At 39.2% G+C, this 22,813-nt stretch overlaps 1 protein-coding gene across 2 annotated transcripts; it reads left to right on the forward strand.

Annotated features, from left to right (window-relative positions):
• The first annotated feature begins 7 nt into the window (after window positions 1–7).
• On the forward strand, window positions 8–22,502 carry pomgnt1 (protein O-linked mannose N-acetylglucosaminyltransferase 1 (beta 1,2-)). 2 transcript variants are annotated; one of them, XM_088077404.1, is made up of 23 exons: window positions 8–181; window positions 372–608; window positions 2,744–2,846; window positions 4,284–4,399; window positions 4,496–4,561; window positions 5,090–5,203; window positions 5,307–5,424; window positions 5,906–6,004; window positions 6,901–7,028; window positions 8,254–8,324; window positions 9,094–9,169; window positions 10,671–10,754; window positions 11,000–11,041; window positions 11,324–11,382; window positions 14,224–14,296; window positions 15,232–15,360; window positions 16,288–16,413; window positions 17,288–17,352; window positions 17,468–17,512; window positions 17,635–17,770; window positions 19,652–19,761; window positions 20,580–20,683; window positions 20,722–22,502. In XM_088077404.1, exons 2-22 carry the CDS (start codon window positions 489–491, stop codon window positions 20,659–20,661), a joined length of 1,962 nt encoding a protein of 653 aa, XP_087933530.1. In that variant the 5' UTR covers window positions 8–181; window positions 372–488; the 3' UTR covers window positions 20,662–20,683; window positions 20,722–22,502. The 2 variants fall into 2 exon arrangements, with proteins under 2 accessions (XP_087933530.1, XP_042369166.1); XM_042513232.2 differs by having other exon boundaries at window positions 10–181; window positions 20,580–22,502.
• Window positions 22,503–22,813: the final 311 nt, after the last annotated feature.

Consider the following 22,813-nt stretch of genomic DNA (forward strand, 5'->3'; position numbering starts at 1 on the left):
GAATCACAGAAGAAGAGGGAGTGCGTTTTAAACGGAGAAGAAGAAGCGCGGTGACGTCGATTTCCTTGCGACAAAAATACCGTGCATGTAGCATGTAGCAGCTGCAGTTAGAGGCGACTTCCCTGGATCCTGCTGCTGGCTACGAGACTGAAACGATAATGCGAAGTTTACTGACGACCCTGTGAGTTGTAACGTTAATATGTGAGCAGAAACAAAGCGCGTGGAGTGTGGTAAACTGAGCCAGGGCGCTACCAGTACCTGCTTACTTCGCTTGTGTTAAAAACTGTCAGTTTGCTATCGTTAGCTGATATTGGAGAATGTCTAAGTTTGCTTCTGACCCGTGCCGGGCTCTGTCGGTGCTGTTTTTCCAGATGACGATGTGAGAGGCAGCTGTGTGTCGGCGGTGTTGTTGAGGAGCAGTGCATGTCCCGGCCGCAGGAGGTGGAGGAGGGCAGGCAGAGGCTCTGAGCTCTGTGTCGGTGTCCGGGATGGAGACCTGGACCCCCAACCCCCGAGCCAAGCCTTTCATTCCCCGCCAGCAGAGGAGCCTGTACCTCACCTGGAAGTACAAGCTCACCAACAAGAGGACCATCCGTCGCTTCTGTCAGGTCAGTTAAAACAACAGTTCCTGCTAAAACTCTGCTAAAATCTGCTGTTCTGTGTTACAGCAGCACTACACATCCAACTTAGGAAGTGTTCTTTATTTACAAGAGGTGAAGGGGTAGTGCCAAACGGGGGAGGCACTTCATAAAATTATTTAAAGGGATATTTTATCCCTAAAATGAAATTCACTCATTACCTGCTCCCCCGCATGCTGATGGAAAGGCAGGTGAAGTTTTATAGTCCACAGAACACAGCTTAAGGTTCATGGACAAAAGACGTTGCGCTCATCTCCCAATCAGTTGAAGAAAATGGTGACCAGGATTCACATGTTTAAAAAATACATAACAAAACCATAAAATGTCTCCATACTGCTTGTCTGAAGTAACCCAGGTGTCCTGAAGACCTGACTTGCTAAGTTGTTTTGAAAAATGTCACTGGCATCATGTTTTTAGCCCTGACATAACCTGTAGCTCCTGGGAGCTGCGTTCACATGGTCTCGCATGAGACCAACAAGAGCTCGCGGTATCTGCACATCAGTGTTTACATGCTGCCCAGAAGCCTCCCAACACACAGAGATTTGTGGAGTCAGCAGCAAGCATCAAATCCATTTCTCTGATTTAAAACTACTGTGCAGATGAGCAGTATGGAGACATTTTGTAGTTTTATTATGTTTTGGTTTTTTTTTTTTAAAGTTTGAATTCTGGTCACCATTTACCTCAACTGTTTGGGAGGTGAGAGCAATGCCTTTCCCCAGTGAACCTCTGGCGGTGTTTTGAGAACTATAAAACTTCACCTGACTTCCCATCGGCATAAGGCGGAGTAGATAATGACTTAACTTGAATTTTTGGGTGAATTAGCCCTTTAACAGTTGTCCTTAAGAGACTGATCAGCTTGCAGTGAAAGGCTAACTTAGCTCACTAACTCCGGGGCTAACTCCTATTACTGTAACCAGCAAGTGTTAAGAAAGACGTGGGAACGTTGCTGGGGTCTTAAGGAGTTGTAGCATTAACTGCTACAAATTAACTGTCGACACACTGCGCTGCTACATTAAAACTTCATACTCTGCTGTCGTTGCTGCAGCCTCCCAGTCAAACATATGTTCGCTCTCTCTTTTCTTCTATGCACCAACTCTCGCTGTCGCTCATGCTTTCTCTCTGGCTACTCACAAAAAATGAGACACTAACATCTATGTAATAATTTGGTCCATTAGGTACTAATCATGCAAGAACCTGGATTTTGGCACCCAGGGCCAGTCATAAAATTAAAAACATTTTTAAAAATGAAGTCACGCTTCAGCCACCCTCCCTACTCCAATACATACAGTCCCTTACAGTTTACATATCTATATGGGGGTAGTTTTTTGTTGTTTTTTTTCTCTCCATTTGGTTTTTGGATTCACCAAGCAGCATTTTAAGGTTTCAACTGTCCTGAATGGAAACTCTTCTCAGGCAGTGGTGCTTTGTCATTTCATAGTAAAAGTTGCCAGAAACACTGCTGCTTGAAGCCTCATTATTCTTTTTTTATTATTATTAATTCAGCTTTTGCGCTTTTTTTTTTCATGTGAATGTTATTGCTGTAATCTGGTTTCCTATATTTTATCCCTATTTTATATTTTTTTAGTATCTTATGTCATCTTGTGTTATTCTTCCTTTTTACTTGTATCCTTCTACATATTCAATGAGCATAATGTTGGAGGGAGCCTGAGATTTCATTTCACTAACTGCTTCTCTGAAATTGTTGTGCCTATGACAATAAGTTACTTAAGTCACTTGTAATGGTATTCTTACATACCATTTATACCACGGTAGCTTCCCTTTAACTTCTCTGGTTGTATTTGGCCATTTCTGGCAATGTTACAAATAAACAAGCAAGACGGTTGTCATGGCAAAGAGGTGGATGCTTTCTCATCCTGTGCTTGGAGTGTTCAGTTAGAAGAGTTGAATGAAGTGATCTCTGAGCAGTGTGTGCAGGTATATATATAAAATCTGTCATCAGAGCTGAACACTAAAACTGCTCGTCGTCTCTACCACAGTGTGTGTAACCCCAGTTTTAACAGCAAATACCTGCTTTGAACCCATGTGTCCACAATAGAAATGACATAAATCTAAATTTCACAGCATATTCTTTCTTCCTTCCGCAGGCGGGTGCTGTGCTGTTTCTGCTGATAACTGTCATAGTCAACATTAAACTCATCTTGGACACAAGAAGAGTTGCTAATGAAGATGCAGCGGCTCAAGAATATGGTGAGAAACATATCCAGTTCTCTCTCTGTTTACATATAATTTCTTTCAGGTTCTGACCAGTACAACCACTGTGAGCTCGATCAAGGTGTTAAGGTCTAATGAGGCTAAAACATGACTGTGAAATTCTTTTATGATCACATACAGTGGGGTCTAAAAGTCTGTGACCACATTGAAAAGCTCTTATATTGTCACGTAAACCTGGAAATAATCAGACATATTTTAGGTTTCGGAAACATTTAAAAGCATAAGCTGTCATGACATGTAAAATATAGAGTAGAAATGGTAGAAATGTTGAAGTAGAGACGTAGAGATATTTAAGATTCTGTACCATCTCAAGATCAGCAATCACATTTAAGCAAATTTGTGACATTAATCAACTTAAAGGAGAAATTCACCATTTTTAAAGTGAATATCCAATCAGTGCTGATGGCAAATGCAGTCAGTTGAAGCAATAATTCCCCAGTGTGTGCTGTAGTGACAGAGAATCTGAGTTTTTCCTTATGCACTGCACCTGACCAGTCATCCTCTCAGCCTGATGATCGTTTATTCCAGTTTCTTTGTGAATCATGAAGAGGGTCTCCACTTAGTTTCAAACTGGCCACAGTTAGCTGAATAGTTGGCCACTGTTGGCTCAAAACACGGCTGCAGTTGGCTGAAACACGGCCACAGTTAGCTCAAAACTGGCCCCACTTGGCTCAGAATTTGCAGCTTGTGTCAGTTAACTGGCCATGGTTAGCACAAAAACCATCTGCAGTTCTTAAAAAATGTCTGCATTTGGCTCAAAAACTGGTCAATGTTTACGAGGAAAAAAAACAGCCACAGTTGGCTCAAAAAATGGCTTTTGTCCTTAGTCGATCGTTAGTATCACTTTAAGTGGGCAAAGTTTCCAGAGCAGAATTTGACAATAACATCGGCCCTCCTAAATCTGTATCTGTCTTTAAGTCTTGTGACGCCATTTTAAAATTTATCACAAGACATTTTCACTATTAAGTATATTCATTTTATTTCAGATGGTTTCCTATTCAAGCTTTGTGATGTGGGCACAGAATGAAATAGTTAAAACCATGACTCCAGACATATTATTTAACTATGCTAAACTCTGCTGGGTATATTTGATGTCTATGGAAACTTAAGGATGTCTGCTGGAATTTGTTTTCTAAAAGTTCAGTGAGTTTCACCAATAATTGGTCTCGATTTGAGACTGTAAAGGTGGGCCTTTGGGTGGGTCTTTTAAAAAAAACAGAAAGCTTGCCTTTTCCTGGCTTGTCTGTATTTGAGGATAAAACTTAGAGCCTTTTTACCGAGATGTGTTCTGTTTTGTGAATTGTTCATTAAAGTCAAACATGTGTTGTGTAGCTATTTGACACACTGCTTTGAAAATGTATTGCATCTCAGCATAGCTGGAGTGCCTTATCTTGGTCTTATGCTCCTTTTCAGAGGACACAATACCCAACATGGAGACACCACGCAGGCCGGCTAACGGACGCAAGGTCCTGGACATTGAGGTGTACTCCAGCCGCTCCAAGGTCTATGTGGCAGTGGACGGAACCACTGTAAGTAAAAATGAAATAACGGTTTGTCAGGAAAAGAGTATGAAACTGACAAAATGTCCCGATAGAGCATGTCTTTACTTTGCTCATCTCCTGCAGGTGTTGGAGGACGATATGCGGGAGCAGGGCAGAGGCATTCATGTGATAGTTCTCAACCAGGCAACTGTAAGTTTTTACTGCATATTCTTTTTGTATAAAGTTAAGAAATGACTTTGCTTTCATTTCACTTCTATATCTTTTATTTGTTGGTAATTATAGTGGATACTACTGTACCCATTCCTCCATCATCAACATCAACTTGGACTCAATAGTGAACTGATCAGAATTAAGTGGTCAAAGGTCAAGGGACACTGTGACCTTGCATCTGTCTCTTTCTCATGAACACATTTATTAAGATATTTATTTAAGTGCAATTTTTTGGTAACAGAGCCTGAGAGCCTTTTGAGCCTTATTTATGTTTTTATTTATTTAGGAATTTTTTTTTCACATTTTAATTCCAATATTTAATATTTTTGAGAGTTAAGAGTTCTCTTTTGAAAGGATGTAGTTGCATTAGTGTGCTTTATTATCATTATATCAGTGGCATGAATGGTCATGAAAGGTCAACAATAATGCCATTCATTGCAATTTTTTTTGGAAAATATATCATTCAACAAAATTTGTTATGGTGACAGGCCTATCTGTTTGTCTCAGGGTCATGTGATGGCTAAGAGGATATTTGACACCTACTCCCCCCACGAGGACGAAGCCATGATCCTCTTCCTCAACATGGTGACCCGAGGCCGAGTCCTCATATTCACTATAAAGGTCAGTCATTGCCTCCGTCTCAATGATGAACAAGTTATTCATGTGACATTTATGTGTCATTCAGACTGATGATAAATTAAAAGACGAGGTGTTTGTCCTGCAGGATGAGGGCACCTTCCACCTGAAGGATGCTGCTAAAAACCTGCTCAAGAGTTTGGGCAGCCAGGTGTCCCTCAACCTCAGCTGGAGGGACATGTGGACCCTGGTGGTGAAGAAAGGAGGTAGAGGAGCAAACTTTAAATTCTTTAAAGTAACTCTTTCTCATAGCTTATCTGCACCCAAATACAATGGTGATAAGAGAATGTGCCGTGTCCTTTGTGTGAAGAGAACCTAAGCTAATAATGAAGTGCAATAAAAATGATGAGCGTATAAGGTACAGAAAAGCCTAAAATTCATGATGCTGTTGAAAAAAACCCCAAAATGTCTTGATGGTATTTCATTATCTCATTAGTGCCAAAATCAACACGGCCACACCATTGCAGACCCTTTTTTTGTGCGTATGTGTGTGTGTGTTTTTTCTAAATTATTGCGCTTGCTTGGCCTGCTGGCTGTGTGTGTGTGTGTGTGTGTGTGTGTGTGTGTGTGTGTGTGTGTGTGTGTGTGTGTGTGTGTGTGTGTGTGTGTGTGTGTGTGTGTGTGTGTGTGTGTGTGTGTGTGTGTGTGTGTGTGTGTGTGTGTGTGTGTGTGTGTGTGGTATTCCAGGTCAGGTGTATGGAGAGAAGCACTCAAAATCTCCAGCTCTGTCCACCTGGGGAGACCCGGTGCTGCTGAAGACCGAGGTGCAGCTCACTGCCTCTGAAGGTAAAGTACACTTCCAGCATGCTTGGAAAACTTTAAACAATCTCTAGCAATCATTTTGCCCTCTAAAGGTTGAAACCTGCTATTGCAACTGAACGTTGCTATTGGCTGATCCTTGTAACAGAAGCCTGCTTTCATCACCAACTGCGCCCCCTGTCAATGCCCCCTCACCAACCAACTACTTTATGCTGCTGCGTTTTATTAGAAGTTCCACTTCCCAGCGTTCACTTTCCCTCAGCCCATGGTATTACAAAACATATAACATCGCATAGAGAGCCGAGAGAAAGCTGTAAGGTGATTGGAATGAAACACATCTGCCCTTGTTCACTCAGCTTGACTATCACATATCACCAGCCATGCGCAGGATTTGTGCTATGCTGCTTTTTGCAATGAATCAGAAATAGCCCACACATGAATAAATGAAATACCTGCAGACTTATTTCTGTGAGGTGAGACCGTCTTCTGCAGATAATACATCATGCAATACATCAGCAGTCACTTGGTAATTAGCTGCATCAGGTTTTGATTTAGAAATTTCTTTTTGTTATCTGCATCATGATTATCATAACTTTTATTTCTACGGGTTTATGATGTCTTGCAAAGCAGCAGTTTTCCTGTGTAATCACAGATAATGTTGGGAATGCAGAAATCACACAGCTGAACTGTGCAACAATATTTGTAAATATTAACTGCAATTAAATATTCAACAGTTTTCTAACGGCTGATAGACGAATAAATCTGTAGACATGTAAGCCCACCGATACATCTTTTAGACATTGTTCACATTCCAAGGTGGAGGCATTCAAGCTAAAAGTGAGGGGTTTAGTTTCTCCTTTAAGTACTTTATGAAGATGTCTTTTGAACGTCTAACAGTCTGAATGTGATCCTGCATCCTGCAGAGGCAGAGTGCCACTGGGCAGACACTGAGCTCAACAGGAGGAGGAAGCTCTTCTGCAGCAAAGTGGAAGGATACGGCAGCATCTGCAGCTGCAAGGACCCGGCGCCCATTGAGTTTAACCCTGATCCTGTAAGACACACAGCAGAGTTCCTTTTTTTATTGCCGCTTTTGACTGCACCAAATCAAACCATGCCGCGTAGATTTGCAGCTCCTTTGTCTGTTTTAACATACCAAGCCATGCCAGAAATCGACCATCTCAGGAGTAGTTCCTAAAGTATGCAAGACAGCCTCCAAGCAGGTAGCGGTTATGTCTCACAGACCGCAGCCAACCCCTGAGGACCTCCCTTCTCCCTCTAAAACAAGCGTGTGTGTTGTGAGACTCCACTTACCTCCTGTGCAGGAGACCAGAGATGTTTTTAAAAGTCTCTGTGTGTTCAGCTCTCAGAACTTTTGTAGCTTCTAACTGTATCTCCGTGGTTTAGAGTTTAGTTTCTCTCCTGCGCCCTGATTGTACTTTAATGTTTCATGTTTGCTTTCAGCCGTATGCAGGAGTCTTTTAAGCTGCTGCTAATAAAAGCATCATTTCCTTATTTTGCTGCTTCACAACAAATGCTTGCCATAACGAGGTAACAGGGGACTTTTATTGTGAAGTATCTATTGGAAATATACACAGCTTGTTTTACCATGCTGTGATACAAGGCCTTGTTCAGTGATAAGTCTTTCCAGAAAGGTGGGGTTACTCTGGTGGTGTTCAAGGAGCTGAGTTCAGGAGTCAGCCCTGGCAGTCTTTTGGTCACCAGTCTTGTGGCCAGCTGATTTAAAAGCCAGTTTTTGACAGCCTCATCCTGATCCTTGTTCACATTTTCCAGTCTTTTGTGGACGTTTCTGCAGCAAGGGATTCTATCACAGCTCTTTGCTTCTGACAGACCTCAAGAGCAGTGGCTATGTTGAACTTTGCTGTGGGACCGAAGTTCTTGTAAACAATTAAAACAAAAAAACAATAATCTCAAGAAGACCCCTACAGAAATGTGTGCACCAAATTTGAACAAGTTTTAAAAAAAATCTCTTTGCAATTGAGTTGGGGCATTATTTTTTGAACTTTGCTCACGTGTGGAGAAAATTGGTAACGGTCCGCTAATCTACTGTTCTGAAAAGTCGATCCAGATCCTTATCTGCCGTCTTTATATCTGACAACAAAGGTTTTAGCGTTAACACAACTATGTCGTGCAGAACATTTCAGTCTGGATTCATAGTCATTTTCACACTGTACTTTATTGTCCAAATAACACTCAGCTTGAGGACCTCAATTTTTCAAACTGACAGTGAATTTGTTTTACTCTCTTTTTTTTCCCAGCTGCCAAAAAATAACGTCATCAACGTCCCGGTGGCTGTCATAGCAGGGAACAGACCCAACTATCTCTACAGGTGAGATCTAACAACTAATAATGTAACTTATCAGTGTGATTATTGAGCTTTTTTGGTTCCTGTTCTATAAAAGGAAGCATAAACGGCAGCAGAAGTTGCTCCAAAGAGATAAGACTTTCATTTGCTCTGCAGTACTCTATTTCCTACTTTGCAAAGTAATTTTTCTTAAATTGTCTTATTTGTTAAATTTTAAAAATCCTAGAAAAGACCACTGGCTGAACTAGTTAAGTAAATGCACTTATTATTTTCTATGCTGCATTTGTATATTCAATAATTTCTATGTTTGTCATTTGAAGCATTTTATTGAGAGGGGTCAGTTTTTGCAAATTGTTAGCAAATATACACAGTGTAGAGGTGAGGTTTGATTGGTGTTTGATTGGTTTGTGTGGAGTGGCCTATGATTTTTATTTATGAACTATAAAAATAATTGTACTTTTTATTGTTATTTCCTTGACAAACTGCATTTCAGCATCTTTGTGTCTTGAAAGTCACTCATCTTTGTACGTCTGTTCAGTTTGTTTGCTTGTTGCTCTTCGTTACATTTTTATTCAGTTGTGTAAAGCGTTATTGGGTTTCTAAGTTGTTATTATTATATTAGTATTAAAGTTGGCATCTCCTCCCTTAGACATACATTATTAATTATTATAAAGAGAAATAACATCCACCTTTGTTAAATTAGAATGAACCACACAATCATACAAAAAGGATATTGCTCTTATTCCTCTCTTGTGCCCTAAAATAAAATCCCATTCTGTTTGCCTGTTTTCAGGATGCTGAGGTCGCTTCTTTCAGCCCATGGCGTCAACCCGCAGATGATCACTGTCTTCATCGATGGATATTATGAGGTACCAGGTTTCTGTTTCCTCTCTCATTTCTCAAATCTTATCCATCCACGGTGCTGGTCAGTATACAGTCAGTAAACCCCCTATTCCAGAAAAAGTAGGACCCTGTGTAAAATGTAAATAAAAACAGAATGCAATGATTTGCAATGCTTATGACCTTTGACCCCTCAGACAGCACTGCATTAAAAACTGACATGATTATGTGAAGGCTATTACTACATGCAGTTAATAACACTTCAGAAAACAGTTGTTGGTAAACACAGTTTGTAGCTGCATCTGCACATGCAAGTTCAGAGCATGCAAAGTGAAAGCCAGATATTAACAACGTCCAGAAACACCGCAGACTTCTCTGAGCTCATCTCAGACGGACTGACACAGTGGAAAAGTGTGCTGTGATGGTATGGGGGATGTTAGTGCCCATGGCATCATGGGTAACTTCTCTCTTTTTGTTCTGAATTGTTTTTGGTAATTCTTTCCCTCTCCGTAAACACAGCAAGCAACACATTACACACCCTTCACTTCACTTCTGTTGTTTGGATGATTGTGAAAAACTGAGCTGTGCTTCTGGAAGGGAACCTTTTTTTTGTTGCAAACTGTTTTTTTCAAGCTTGGGAAAGAAGGAAGAATATTTTGTTTAAGACTGAACAGCAAAATAATGTTAAATCTCTGTAATGAAATTAAATGTACATATTTTTTTGACGGCTGCAACTGCAATTGCACACACACACACATCCTGTGGGCACATATTGCACAAAGTGGCAGATGAGAAAAAGATGGAAAAAAATCTAACAAACAAAGCAAAACTAAAACAGAACAGAATCAGAACTAAACAATAGAGAGAAGTAGTGATCAGATAAAATATCTGTTGAGATTAGAGAGATAATATAGGAGAGAAAGGAGTCCTAAGTTTTGTGGAATCTTTTCACAGATCCTCTGACTGTGTGCTTGATGTTCTGTAAGGGGAGAAAAGACACTAAGTCCCTTAACCAAGAAGTTGTGCCAGGGAGGTTAGGGCTTTTCCACTGTGACAATATATACAGAGTTTGGCTATAAGTGAAGCATATTATCATAGTTTTGAGTGTGTGTTTACTGTTTGTATTTGAGCTAAGGAGCAAACGGCAACAATTCCTCCTTTGTTATATTCTCTTTCAGATCTTTTCTCCAAGCCTGCAGAATACTTTTTGAGAATTTTTTGCACTCAATAACACACAGATTGCATAAAATAGACACGTTCCTTTAGCGAGTAGATAGAGGGGGAAGCTCTAAACTATCATGCTGTCCAGATTTAATAATATTACAATCTGAAGATATTAAAATATTTGAAACCTTTAATTAATAATCTCATTGAAACGTGATGAAATCATTTCAGGCTTTTGTAACACTCCGTTTGGTCTATTATCCTTACATAGTGCTATTTTGTTGTTTGCCTTCCTGTTAGATCCCCTGGTTGCTCTATCACTCATACATTTTTGTGTCTGTGTTTTGTTTTTGTTTTTTAATTCAGGAGCCTATGGATGTCGTAGAGCTCTTTGGACTGAAGGGAGTTCAGCACACACCAATCAGCATCAAGAATGCCAGAGTGTCCCAGGTAAACAGCAGTTAGCTCAATACAAAATTCATATCACAGATTTTCTTTAAAAAATACACTTTTTTAAAGTAAACTAATTACAAGCCATTTTCGCCAGGATTTTATGTTTCCACTGACGATCAGAGCTGTCACATCCATAAAAATATGTGGAGTTCAGGCCTGTGTGACATCACTGAAGTAGCTGAGAGCTTTAGCAGTTTTGCTGTTTTTGTGTCTGTTCTGAAAACCTCTGTTTTCTGTCACAGCATTACAAGGCCAGTCTGACTGCAACTTTCAACCTTCACCCAGTGAGTACTTTGGTCTCTTATGAATGAGCAGAGAGATGTTTATGTGATACTCAAACCCAAAGTCTTTTCAGTATCACTCAGACAGAGAGGGAAGCTGTAAAACAAGGGTGGTTTTTTCGCAGTATTTTAATTAAGAAAAATAGATTTTTTTGCCTCATTTGTATTACTGGTCAGTTTATTTTTTTGTGTAAGTAGTTGACTTGTAGGCTGCACTGAATACATGATGTCTAATGTCTCATGATGGTCACTGACCCAGCATGCATTATTTGTTATTCTCACCAGGAGGCCAACTTTGCCATCGTCTTAGAAGAAGACCTGGATATTTCCATCGACTTCTTCAGGTATGTCCTCACAGTATGCGCAAATACCGCCAAAGATACCTGAGGAAGTACTGTAGTATATGAAAGTAGAGTGTAAATAATAAGGGGACGTGTTAATGAGTTGATGTCCAAACCGTTAGCGGCAACTATTTTAATGATCTATGAATTGTTTCCGTCATTAAGCACAAATTACAATTGGCCGTTATTTGCAGGTTTTTTGTTTGAGAAAAAAAAATTGCAGACTAAATAATAATAAAAATAATCAATTATGAAAATGCATGAGATCATATATCAGCTAAGGCTGTCAGCCTTAACACATTAATCACGATGTGATTAAGGTCCATAATTAATGCTTTAATTTTTTTAATGGTGTTATTCACCGGCCAACATTTCCATTTAATTGCATTTAATCCATAATCGCAATTTACTATAGAAATTCTAAGAGTGATCGCAATTTTTAAAATGAATTGTTTGACAGCCCTAATATCAGCACATCTGTAATTAAATTTTTCCATGAAAACAGATCAGTGAAGACTGTTACAGCCTTTTGTCAGGCTTCACAAATGAGGCAACATTTCATGCAATGGTGTACATGGCCAAAATAGTGCTGACTCAGACCTAGCCAACAGGACTTAATGCATGCTTACACATAAACACACAGTTACTCTTCCACTATGTTGAGGAATAGAGGCATCAGAATGCATTACAGGGCTCACCTCTACAGGTAGCATTCCAGATATAGCCTGTTTTTTCAGGATTGTGATTGGCAAACATCTCTGTGTGGCTATAGATTTACAGTAATATTTCTTCCCATTGGTGTGGCCATGCTCCTGCTTTCAGACAACTTTCACAAGTTTTGAAACCTGAGAAAATTGGTGAGATTTCTTTCAGAAATACGGGAAAAAAACACTGAGCAATATCCCAAAAATGTATAAAAGAGGAAAATGATTTACTGAAAAGGCTTTGGGAAAAATATACAGAAAACTACACTATTAATTACCATAATTATATTTTAAAAATGTATTTACAGGATTATAACTTTTGAGCTGTTTTTTTTAAAGATAATTTCCTTGTTTTGTTTTTTCTTTTTTTTAATTTCTTGTTTTTGTGTGTGTGAGTGAGTTTGTTGTTTGCTACTTGTTTTTGGCTAATTGTCATATTATTTAATTGTACTTTTTACTAATTTCTTGCTTATTTCTATGTCATCTCGTTGAAAGTTACTCATTGCCTTTTTTCCATGTTTTTGAAATAAATTGCACTAATTTGCAGAGGATTCAAAGGGTTAAAAAACATGTTCTAGACTTTACAGCTTCAGTAGAGGACCACGAACCTCTCAGCTGTCTGTCTGTCACTAGGTGGCAGTAGATCCACAGTAATCAATCTGCCCTCAGCTCCGTTAGAAACTCCAGCCTGCCTTTGTTGGACAGACTGGGCTTTGAACTGTGCGTTTGCGGCTCTAAAAGCTCCAGCTCCCCTCCTGGGCTGACTGGGCTGTTTGAAGCGTCAACTTCAAATGGTTCAGAAGCACTCGCAGGCAAAACGCACTCAGCTTTAGTGCCAGTTTGCTCTCTGAAAGAGCTTCAGGCTTTCAGTTAGACAGCAGTGAAAACCAGAACGTGCCCAGCTGTCAACAAAGACAAGTCTGTTATTATTTGATGTTTACTGCTATAAACTCAGCTCTTCCAGAGTGCTGGGAGTCTTAACAAAGTCCTAAATTCAATTTTACAAACATCAGATTAGAATAGATTTTTGAATTCATGATTGAGTCATGATTTCTACAGTTTTCTTTTGTTTGAATTGGTAGATTTGTTCAGCCAACTTTATGCTTCCATCTATTCCAAAAACAAATGGACTGACTCTATACTGACCTGCTGCACACACTGTACCTGCAGGGTCCAGGTTAAAGTTGATACTTGGCCAATTTTCAACCAGCTGTGTATCAAATAATGTGGCCAGTATGTTTAGATGAACTGTGGTAAACTTGCCTCCATATATCCTGGGCCAAGATATTTTCCCCTATTAAATGACATAATTTACATCATTAGGCAGTGTTTTGCAGGCTCTCAAGCTCCTACTTCTCTAGTTCCAAATGTTTATATTGCCAGCCACCACGTACACAAAGAGTATAGAGCTGGATCAAGAGACTTACCCACCCCTTCCTCTGTCTCTCAAACTCAGACTGAAAAATGATAAAATGCTAAAACTAAGAGGTGCTCATTGATTATGTTACTGCACTGTGTATGTCTCCCCTGAAATGTTCTCAAAAACTTTTTTTAACGCCATGTTTGAACAATAAGACTAAGCTGCTCTGGTCAAATATAAACCAAGATTCTGTTAGTGTTGCAAAATTCTCACCTCAGATATCTTCAAAAACAAGTTTTAGCTTACTGTTTAACACGAGATCTGGCCGGCCGTCATTGTTTCACATGGACCAGTCTGTGTGTGGCGTCATCCACCATCGGGAGTGTTTATTGGTCTGCTGTGGTGCACTGCATTCTAGTAGTTTTAGGTTTTCTACCTCTTGAGCCAAAGCACCCTTTTCTCTTTAACATACAGCCTTGCGTTCTCTCATGACACAAAATGGCCATCAGACTATGGAAAAGTAGAACATCTGGACTTTTTTTTCTATCTGTGGCAGACTTGGTCAACCATGCAAATGTGCTACATTGGAAATAAGTACTTATTTGGAATATCCAAATGGACAATGCTAATTACAGGACCTGTATGGAATTTGGAATATTGTCATATTTTGACACTGTTAGTTCACTCTTGCCCAGCACAGCTTCATAATGCTGTAAACAGTGATGCATCTGCTTCTGTATGATCTTATGTTTCTGTTGCTTTTCTGTTTCTCTCCCGAAGTTTTCTGAGTCAGACCATCCACCTGTTGAATGAGGATGACAGTCTGTACTGCATCTCAGCCTGGAACGACCAGGTGAGTGCTGCCTTCGTCATCTGCTCACACTGTACCTGCCCTTTGTTCTAAAGCCTCCACTCTTTCTGTGAGGTCTGTCTGTGACTTTTCCGTTTTCCATTTACTCTTTACTTGTTGTTAATAATAATAATAATAATAATAACTTTTATATAACTATATATAACTTTATATAGCACCTTTAAAAGCAGAGGTTGCAAAGTACTTTGACAAGCAAAGCAAGGCAGATATGGGATACACAGACAGCAATACAACACTGAAAAGCCAAATAATCCTATTAAACATGAGCAGGAAGAAACTAGGGTAGAGTTGGGATAGAATTAAAACCGGAGGACAATTAATGCAAGATGCAGGGCGCATAATGTCAGTATAATATCATACAATGCAACAGACCAAAAACAACAACAACAGAAACAACAAAAGCAATAAAATCACAAATAAAAGGAAGAAGAATTGATGAAACATAAATTTAAAAGATAAAATAAATAAATTTAAAAAATAAAAAGCACAGTTCTACAAGTCTACAAGAGATGGTTATCCTGATGCAGTTTGGATGCAGGAGTTTGTGTCTTTTAGCTGTCAGTCAGATGTCCGTTATGCAACCACTGTGTGAACAGCTCTGGAGGTTTACGGATTGTTTGACTTTAACAAAAGAACACGTTATAAGTTTCTTTTTTATAAGTTTGAAGTTTCAGTTTTCTTTTAACCTGAGGGTGTAACTTAACAACATCCACATTTGGAGACACCACAGGATCTGTTTACCATGTGTCCCTAAACATAGAACAGCTTAACAAATCTCCCACTCTGTTTTCTCTTCTCGTTTCATTTTACCCCTGCTGTGATGTGGCGTCATTCATTTTCTACCCACAGATTGGCCTGCAGGAAGACTTGACGCCCACAGAAAAGTTGCCTGTCACTGTTGCTGTGTTTGTTTCCAGGGCTATGAGCACACAGCGGAGGACCCAGCGCTGCTGTACAGAGTGGAGAGTATGCCCGGCCTGGGCTGGGTGCTGAAGAAGAGCCTCTACAAGGACGAGCTGGAGCCAAAGTGGCCGACACCTGAGAAGGTGCGGGATTTAAGAACACTAACCAGTGCTCTGGAGGTTTTCCTACACCTGTTACCAGTTGTGCATATTTTACATCCCTGCTGATCATTTTATAAATCACACCAGACTGGTTTCAAACCTTCCATTCTGATATTGTTTTCAGGTCATTCCTTGAAAAATACTAAGGATTCCATCACAGTCATTTAGTTTACTTTTGATTAATTATTTATTTATGTAGTGACTTTTGCAGACAAAGTTAAAGACTAGCAGCTGAAGAAAGTAGAACGTCGAGCAGCTAAAAAGACATATTTGTCTCTGGAGTTTGCAGAGATCAAACCAAAGCTAAAGTGAGGTTGAATATTGGACTTCTGTCATTCATCAGGTGGACGCAAACCATCATTTTCTAAGATATTAATTTTTCAAATATTGTCTACAGCCTGTTGCACAGCCCCCAAGTAATATTAATATTAGCAGCTATTTCAGATTTAGTCTTAGTTTTAAGACAAAAATGCTTATTAGTTTTATTCACATTTTAGTCATTTTAATCCATCATAGTTTTAGTCGACAGAAACGCAAAACAACCGACAGTGTAACATCCAAACAATAAAACACAGCTTGAACGTTGACGGTATATATCCAATAAATGTGGACTGTGATAAGATTATCTATGTGCATCAAGTGTTAACATCCACAAGATGATTTTCATAAAATGAACTGAAGCCAGGGGCTGCCTGAAAGGAAGGAAATCGGTCTAAATTTTATCGCGTAACTTTGAAACTGGTCAGCATTGTGTCAGCAAGTGTACACAACTTGCAGTTAAGAAGTTAAAACATGAAAAAGAACCTGCATGGTGCTTAAAATGTGTGTGTGTATGTGTGTGTGAGGTTGTCTTGAGGATGTTGGAGACTGTGGATAAAGTGTGTGTGTGTGTGTGTGTTTGTCCTGCAGCTGTGGGACTGGGACATGTGGATGCGAATGCCGGAGCAGAGGAAAGGCAGAGAGTGCATCATCCCTGACGTATCCCGCTCCTACCACTTCGGCATCATCGGCCTCAACATGAATGGATATTTCCATGTAAGATCTGAAAGTTGTTTTTTTTCTTTTTAAGTGTTTATAAGGCTCCATGATCCAAGTTAAAATTATAACCCAGGGCAATACAAGTCAGCATACTCAGTCACACTATTCATTAAGATCTAAACCAGACACTTCAGAGCTTTAATAATTAAACATGATGAGCACATTAAAAACATAAAGCTGCATTACAGTCTGCAGCCAGATAACAGCTCACCGACATAATCACAATTTTGTTTATTCTTTAGGACTTGCTTTAAAATCACACACTTATATTGCTCTGTCCACAAAATGCACTTTTTAAAATCAAGCTTTTAAAAATATTATACATTTATATGATTTAATTTTTTAACCAACATCAGTCCTAATCATACATATCAAATATTCATTGATTTTCAGAATTTTAACCCTTTAAATTTCAGGTTTTTGTCATGATGCCACTATGTTTTTAAATGGAAAAAAGCACAAAAAAAGAATATGATTAAAAAAATGACGTCATCTGTTGGAATATAGCAAAAAGATTTCAAATTCCAAGTTTGAACGGGTTACGAATGTAAGAATTTTGTTAACAAAGTATATTTTACACTTATTATAGGAGCTGAGCTGGAAATTCCAAGATTAAACAAAAATACACAATCTTGCCAAAAAGTTATGCCAAATGCATGACCACAGCCAAAATGATCAAAAAATGAAGAATGAAAAGAGCATCAAATGCACCAAACAATCTCTAAGGGTTAAAATAACAAAGGAGGCTGTCGCAGCCCTGTTATAGACAAAATATTGTTTCGTGTTGTATGCTTCTCTTAGTTTTTAAGGTGAATCACTTTCTGACAGTATATAACTGTTACATTGAACTGGACTCTTTTCTGTGTCACAGGAGGTTTATTTCAAGAAACACAAGTTCAACACTGTTCCCAATGTGCAGCTGAAGAACGTTGACAGGTGTGTATGGGCTACGTGATTTCTGTTCATGATGTGCTGTTTTTCATATCACGTGATGTTGAACTGTTTGGAAAATGATTTGGCAACACAGTGACAGTCTCTGTGTTCTTCACAGTTTAAAGAAAGATGCTTATGAAGTGGAGATCCAGAACCTGCTGAAGTGAGTGAGACACAGAAGACACACTGAGCCTGGAGATGATTTAGGTTACACTAGAAGCTTTAGATAAAGGTAAAACATGTTATCGTGTGCGTGTGCGTGTGCGTGTGCGTGTGTGATCTCAGGGAGGCAGAAGTGCTGGACCACACTAAGAACCCGTGTGAGGACTCTTTCCTGCCAGACTCTGAGGGGAAGACCTACGTCATGTTCATTAAGATGGAGACAGAGACGGACACATCCACCTGGACAGAGCTGGCTAAGGTACTCAGTCAGAGCAGAAACACTGGTTGGTAGTGTAGTGTAGACAGTAGAAAGGTATTAATTATTTTTCTATTGACAGGCTAGTCATTTAAGGTGTTTTCTACCTTGATGTGTTTCCACTGTTGTCTTCCTGCAGTCTTCCTCGGAAGAGTCACGTGATGTTGTTGTGATAGGTCCTGTCAGCTGTTTTATACAGGTTCGGTTGTCCCGTCAAACCTGAAGAGATATGGTCTGATTTTGGGTTAATAGATTTCAGGGCTCACATCAGACCACTACAAAAGAGAAAACCACATCATGGACTGGTAAAAGGCTAGCTTATTTGGTCAGAGAGCAAAAACAACCACTGTTGGATCAGGAAGGCCACAGAGATCTGGAAACTGGCCAAAAGGACAGTAACCCGGTATGAGGGGGCATACATGTTGTCCTACACCTGGCATGCTGTCTTTAAGAAACTGTCGGACGCAATTCCGGCCTGTGGCCCTTTGCTGCATGTCACCACCCCCCAAAAAAAGGCTGTCTGTTAACAGGGGGTGTAGTCGTCTTGTCAAACCAAAAGCTGACAAGACACGTCACAACATCAGGTGACTCCTCTGAGGAAGACAGCAGTTGAAACATGTCGAGGTTCAAAACACCTTATAACACCTTTCATAAGACAAAATTTAATAAGTTTCAGAAGAGACTAAATTAACCTTTTTGGAAGATAGCAGAAAGGTAATGTTATACACTGGAGAACTGTTGGTTTGGTTCTTTACAGCTTACAGAGAAAAAAATCATCAGGTTTAATGGTGCTGCAGTAACAGTCTTACTTAATGAGTGTTAGTGGTGGTAGTGTGAGCAGGTGAGGCTTTGTGTTTTTCTATCTGCAGAGCTTCGATCGCGACTATTTAGTAACATTTTGAGACCATAGAGCACCAGAACAACTTGCAAATATTAATAATATATGAACTGGAGAGCTGTTAGTTTGTTGCCAGCTCACAGTGGATGAATCCTCAAATCACGGTTATGGTGTAACTGTCTGCTAACACTAACATCCAACTGTTGACCGGAAGCTTCAAGTCCACAACAAAAAAAATTAACACCTCTGGCCCGGGAACAAGCTGGGTCCTTCAGAATAAAAGCATCATGGGTTCTGCTTTAATTTATATAATTATGACAATACTTCATTTAACTTTACTATAAAAGTACTTTATTCAATCTTATAATCTACTTTATTTAACATAACAGTATTTTAGTAAGCTTTATTATATCAGCAGTTTATGTAACTGTACTTTATGGTAGTAGATTCTTTATTTGTAACTGTTGTTAATGTAATAATTTGTATTATAGTAGTTCACAGTAGTTTAGAGGAGATTTCAAAATTTGGAGATATTTATTGTGCCTCATGAAAAAGTCTAAAAATATGATATGAATGTGATATTATTTTAAAGCCATATCACCCAGCCCTAGTGACATTAATAGTGGCTGTTGGACTTTTAAGAGATCTGTGTCGGTGGCTGTGCATATTTTAGACCATTAGCTACAAATGGAAAGGATTGTCCGTTTTCCAAATCACAGCCACTGAATTCAGTTAATTTTATTGAGGATCAACATGCCGTTGATTGATAATCATTCACTATCAACATGTTGTTGGCTTTATATTTTGCCATAGTTTCGCTGTGATTGTGAGGTAGTGCAGTTTCATGTTAAAGCTGTTTTGAAACTCACTGTTGGTCAAGGTCCAAGGAGTGCTTTCACTGTCATTTTTGTCTGTATTTGTTATTCAGCATTCCTTTTTTGTCACAGGACAAAGAAATCATCACGTTTGATGATTTTGGCTCATGAAATGAATCCTGCCATAAGGAACAGGATAAGCAGTCTCGTCTCTCTGTGTCTTCTGCTCAGTGCCTCCATGTTTGGGACCTGGATGTTCGAGGATATCACAGAGGTCTGTGGCGGCTCTTCAGAAAGAGGAATCATGTCCTGGTGGTGGCTGTGCCCATCTCCCCATACTCGTAAGTAAAGTTCAGATTACACTTTGTACCAGGAGTGGGCGATAAATTGAATATAGTCGGGGTATCACGGCTTGTTCCACGTGCGATGTATGAAATAACCATTGCGGACATCGAGTTTAAATTGTCTTGTTTTTTGTAGCCACCAGCATAAGACTCGCTGCTATGGCTCTGTGCCTCCCGCAGACACGGGCAAAAAGAGCAGAGCTCCAAATCGTGACTATTTAGTCACATTTTGTAACCATAGAGCACCACTGAGACTCTATGGGGCCGATCACACAGAGACTCATCATGTCAGGTGCGAAGGCTTCAAAAACGCCTCAGCAGCACATCTGCTAAAACAGCTGTGAGCGCCTGTGGAGTGGGGCTACATGGCGTGGCCAAAAGTGACATTGACAAGTGGTATGACTCCGTGCTGTGAGTGGAAAAATGGAAATATTTTAACTTTTAGCGCACCCAAACACACCCAGAAAAATATGTCGAACAACAGCAAGAAAGGAGCACCAGACAGGTGTGCTGTACCACAGGGAAACAGTGGTTTCCCTAGCGACGCTTCCCTAGCAACGCACCTCTCTCGACGCATCTTGGTGTAATCGGCCCCTGTGTGTGGTACACATATCACAGTTTGAGAAGACCCAGTGCTGTAGGTAAAAAAGCTACCATATCTTTTATTTCCAAAAAAATGTGGAGAATAGAGAAGATAACAATCCAGATCCCCAGCATCAAACAACAAATATGTCAAAACCTTTCCCTTTTTTATCTCACACCACTCTATTCTGTCTCTGTCCTCCTGTCTGTCCATTACTTTGTCTCATGACCAGTGTGAAGAAACCAGCCAGTGTCACTCCCATTCACTTAGAGCCTCCGCCCAAAGAAGAGGGAGCACCAGTGGAACAGATGTAGACCTGATGTTACACACACACATACACACACACACACACACACACACACACACACACACACACACACACACACACACACACACACACACACACACACACACACACACACACACTTGACACAACCAGTCCAGGCCTTAACTCCTCTTCACCAACAACCACTAATAATCCAGCCTGGGACCCACAACTACAAAACTGACTTTTTCCTAGATGCTGAACTTGTATGCACAAGGATACCTGGGAAATGGAGTCCAATTTTGTTTTTTTCTTACTTTAAAACAAGAAAGAGGGATTAACACTACAAACTGCACTACTTAATCCGTCCAACAGCTCAAGGAGGAACAGTGATGCTAAAACCAGTTTTGAATGAACAACCAAACCAGTATACAACTGTCAACAGATGTCGGTTTCTGTGACTACTGTGGGCTCCGCCACCGTCTGACAAATTTCAAATCAAGCTGTGATTTTTCAGCAAGAACAGTACAAATGATACAAACACACACTCACTAGAGTTAAGCCACTTTTTCCTCTTAGTTTGTTGTGTTTTTAACTACTGAGTGCTTTGTTCATTTTGTACATACGTTTTAACTTATCTCTATTTATTTTACATCCGTCAATCAAAAATGAGCGGTTTGTTTGCTTTTTTCTTTTTTAATAGATCCACTTTTATCAAGATCAGTGCATTTTTAAGAGCCTAACGTTTACAGATAATAAAATAATAATGTATATACATGCCTATATATTTTTTGATGAAAAATTTAAAGGGTACGCATATTTTTCAGCATTAAATATTGAGTTTGAGTGAAAAAGTTGATAACAGCCCTGTGGGTTTTTACTATTATTGACTGCTTGGGTCAGTTGCTTCGGATCAAGTTTCATGAGGGGAAGTCATTGGTGGCTGAAAGAGACGAAAATGAGAAAATATGAATAGATTTAGAGACATACACTCCAACTAGAAACACAATAAAACACGTCTATCAGATTGTATCACAGTTATGCTTTCCACTGAAAAGTAAAAACAGAAAAAAAACTCTCCTTTTCTTTTTGAATTAAAAAAAACAACTAGTTTTTGACTTGATATAGGCAAAGTTCTTTCACAGCTTTTTAAGTTCAGAGAGAACACATAACACAGACATTCACACCACAAAATAAAAGTGGATTTTTTTTTTTTTATTAAAAAAGAAGGTTGCATATTTAATTCTGTTTATAACTGTAAATGCGGGGTGACATTTTTGTTGCATGTTCTTGATTCATTATTATTTTATTTTTTGTATTAGAATTGCTTTATTCTTAAAAAGAAAGAGACGGATAAAGAAATGTACCATTCAGTCTCAAAAGACTATTCAGTGCATTGCGAGCTCATTGCAGTGTTTTGTTTGCAGTGTGTTTCTAATTGCAGTGTTTGTCAAATTTTTAAAAAAATGAGCTTGTTTTCCTGGTATGCAGAGTTTTGGCCTCTTTCAGCCGCCATAAAAGCTAGAGGCTCCAACACTCTAACAGAACGTAGCAACTTTAACCATTTCATACACTCTTCATCTTGACAGAATACACAAAGCCCACCCAGGTATTTATTGGCCACAGGTCATATGATTTATGAATATTGAAATAGTAAGGAGCCGGGTTATAGAACAGACAGATATTTAAAGGGTCCTCATGTGTTTGCATTATTTTTTTTGTTGTGTCAGTCATCTGTGGTGGAAATGTGAGATTTGTTCTTAAATATCATCAGCTCGATGTGACTTTAAAACGCTACAATCTTTACACAGAAACTGAGAGGGATCGCTTTTTTTCCTTTATTCAGACTTAATATTTAATTTTATACTTTAAATAAATTATTATGCTGTGGTTTTCTTGCTGAATTTTAAAACATTTTTTCCAAGGTAATGGTTATCTTATCTCTAAGTGAGAATGCAGTATGTTCTATACAACTGAAATCATCATACTGTACAAGCTGCCCTGGACTAATTATATCCCTCTGCAGTTCATCAAAAGGGACTGATAAGCAGAATCAGCAATTCAGTCAAAATACTAAGCAGTTTATAAAAACTTAATAGGCGGTTTATAACACTATAACATAGCTATAAGCGAACATGACAACATTTTGAAATGTTATTCAGTGTATGTCTGCAATTATAACTCTCTTGTGAAGTATCAAT

The sequence above is a fragment of the Plectropomus leopardus genome, chromosome 5, assembly GCF_026936395.1.
Source record: "Plectropomus leopardus strain MGB_pleo_1.0 chromosome 5, ASM2693639v1, whole genome shotgun sequence".
NCBI lineage: Eukaryota > Metazoa > Chordata > Actinopteri > Perciformes > Serranidae > Plectropomus > Plectropomus leopardus.

Bases quoted from the DNA above. Each gene is read 5' to 3' on its own strand.
- pomgnt1 (XM_088077404.1), top strand. From the start codon at position 489: ATGGAGACCTGGACCCCCAACCCCCGAGCCAAGCCTTTCATTCCCCGC. The intron at 609-2,743 runs GTCAGTTAAAAC...TTCCTTCCGCAG, and splicing joins CCATCCGTCGCTTCTGTCAG to GCGGGTGCTGTGCTGTTTCT. The intron at 4,400-4,495 runs GTAAGTAAAAAT...CATCTCCTGCAG, and splicing joins TGGCAGTGGACGGAACCACT to GTGTTGGAGGACGATATGCG.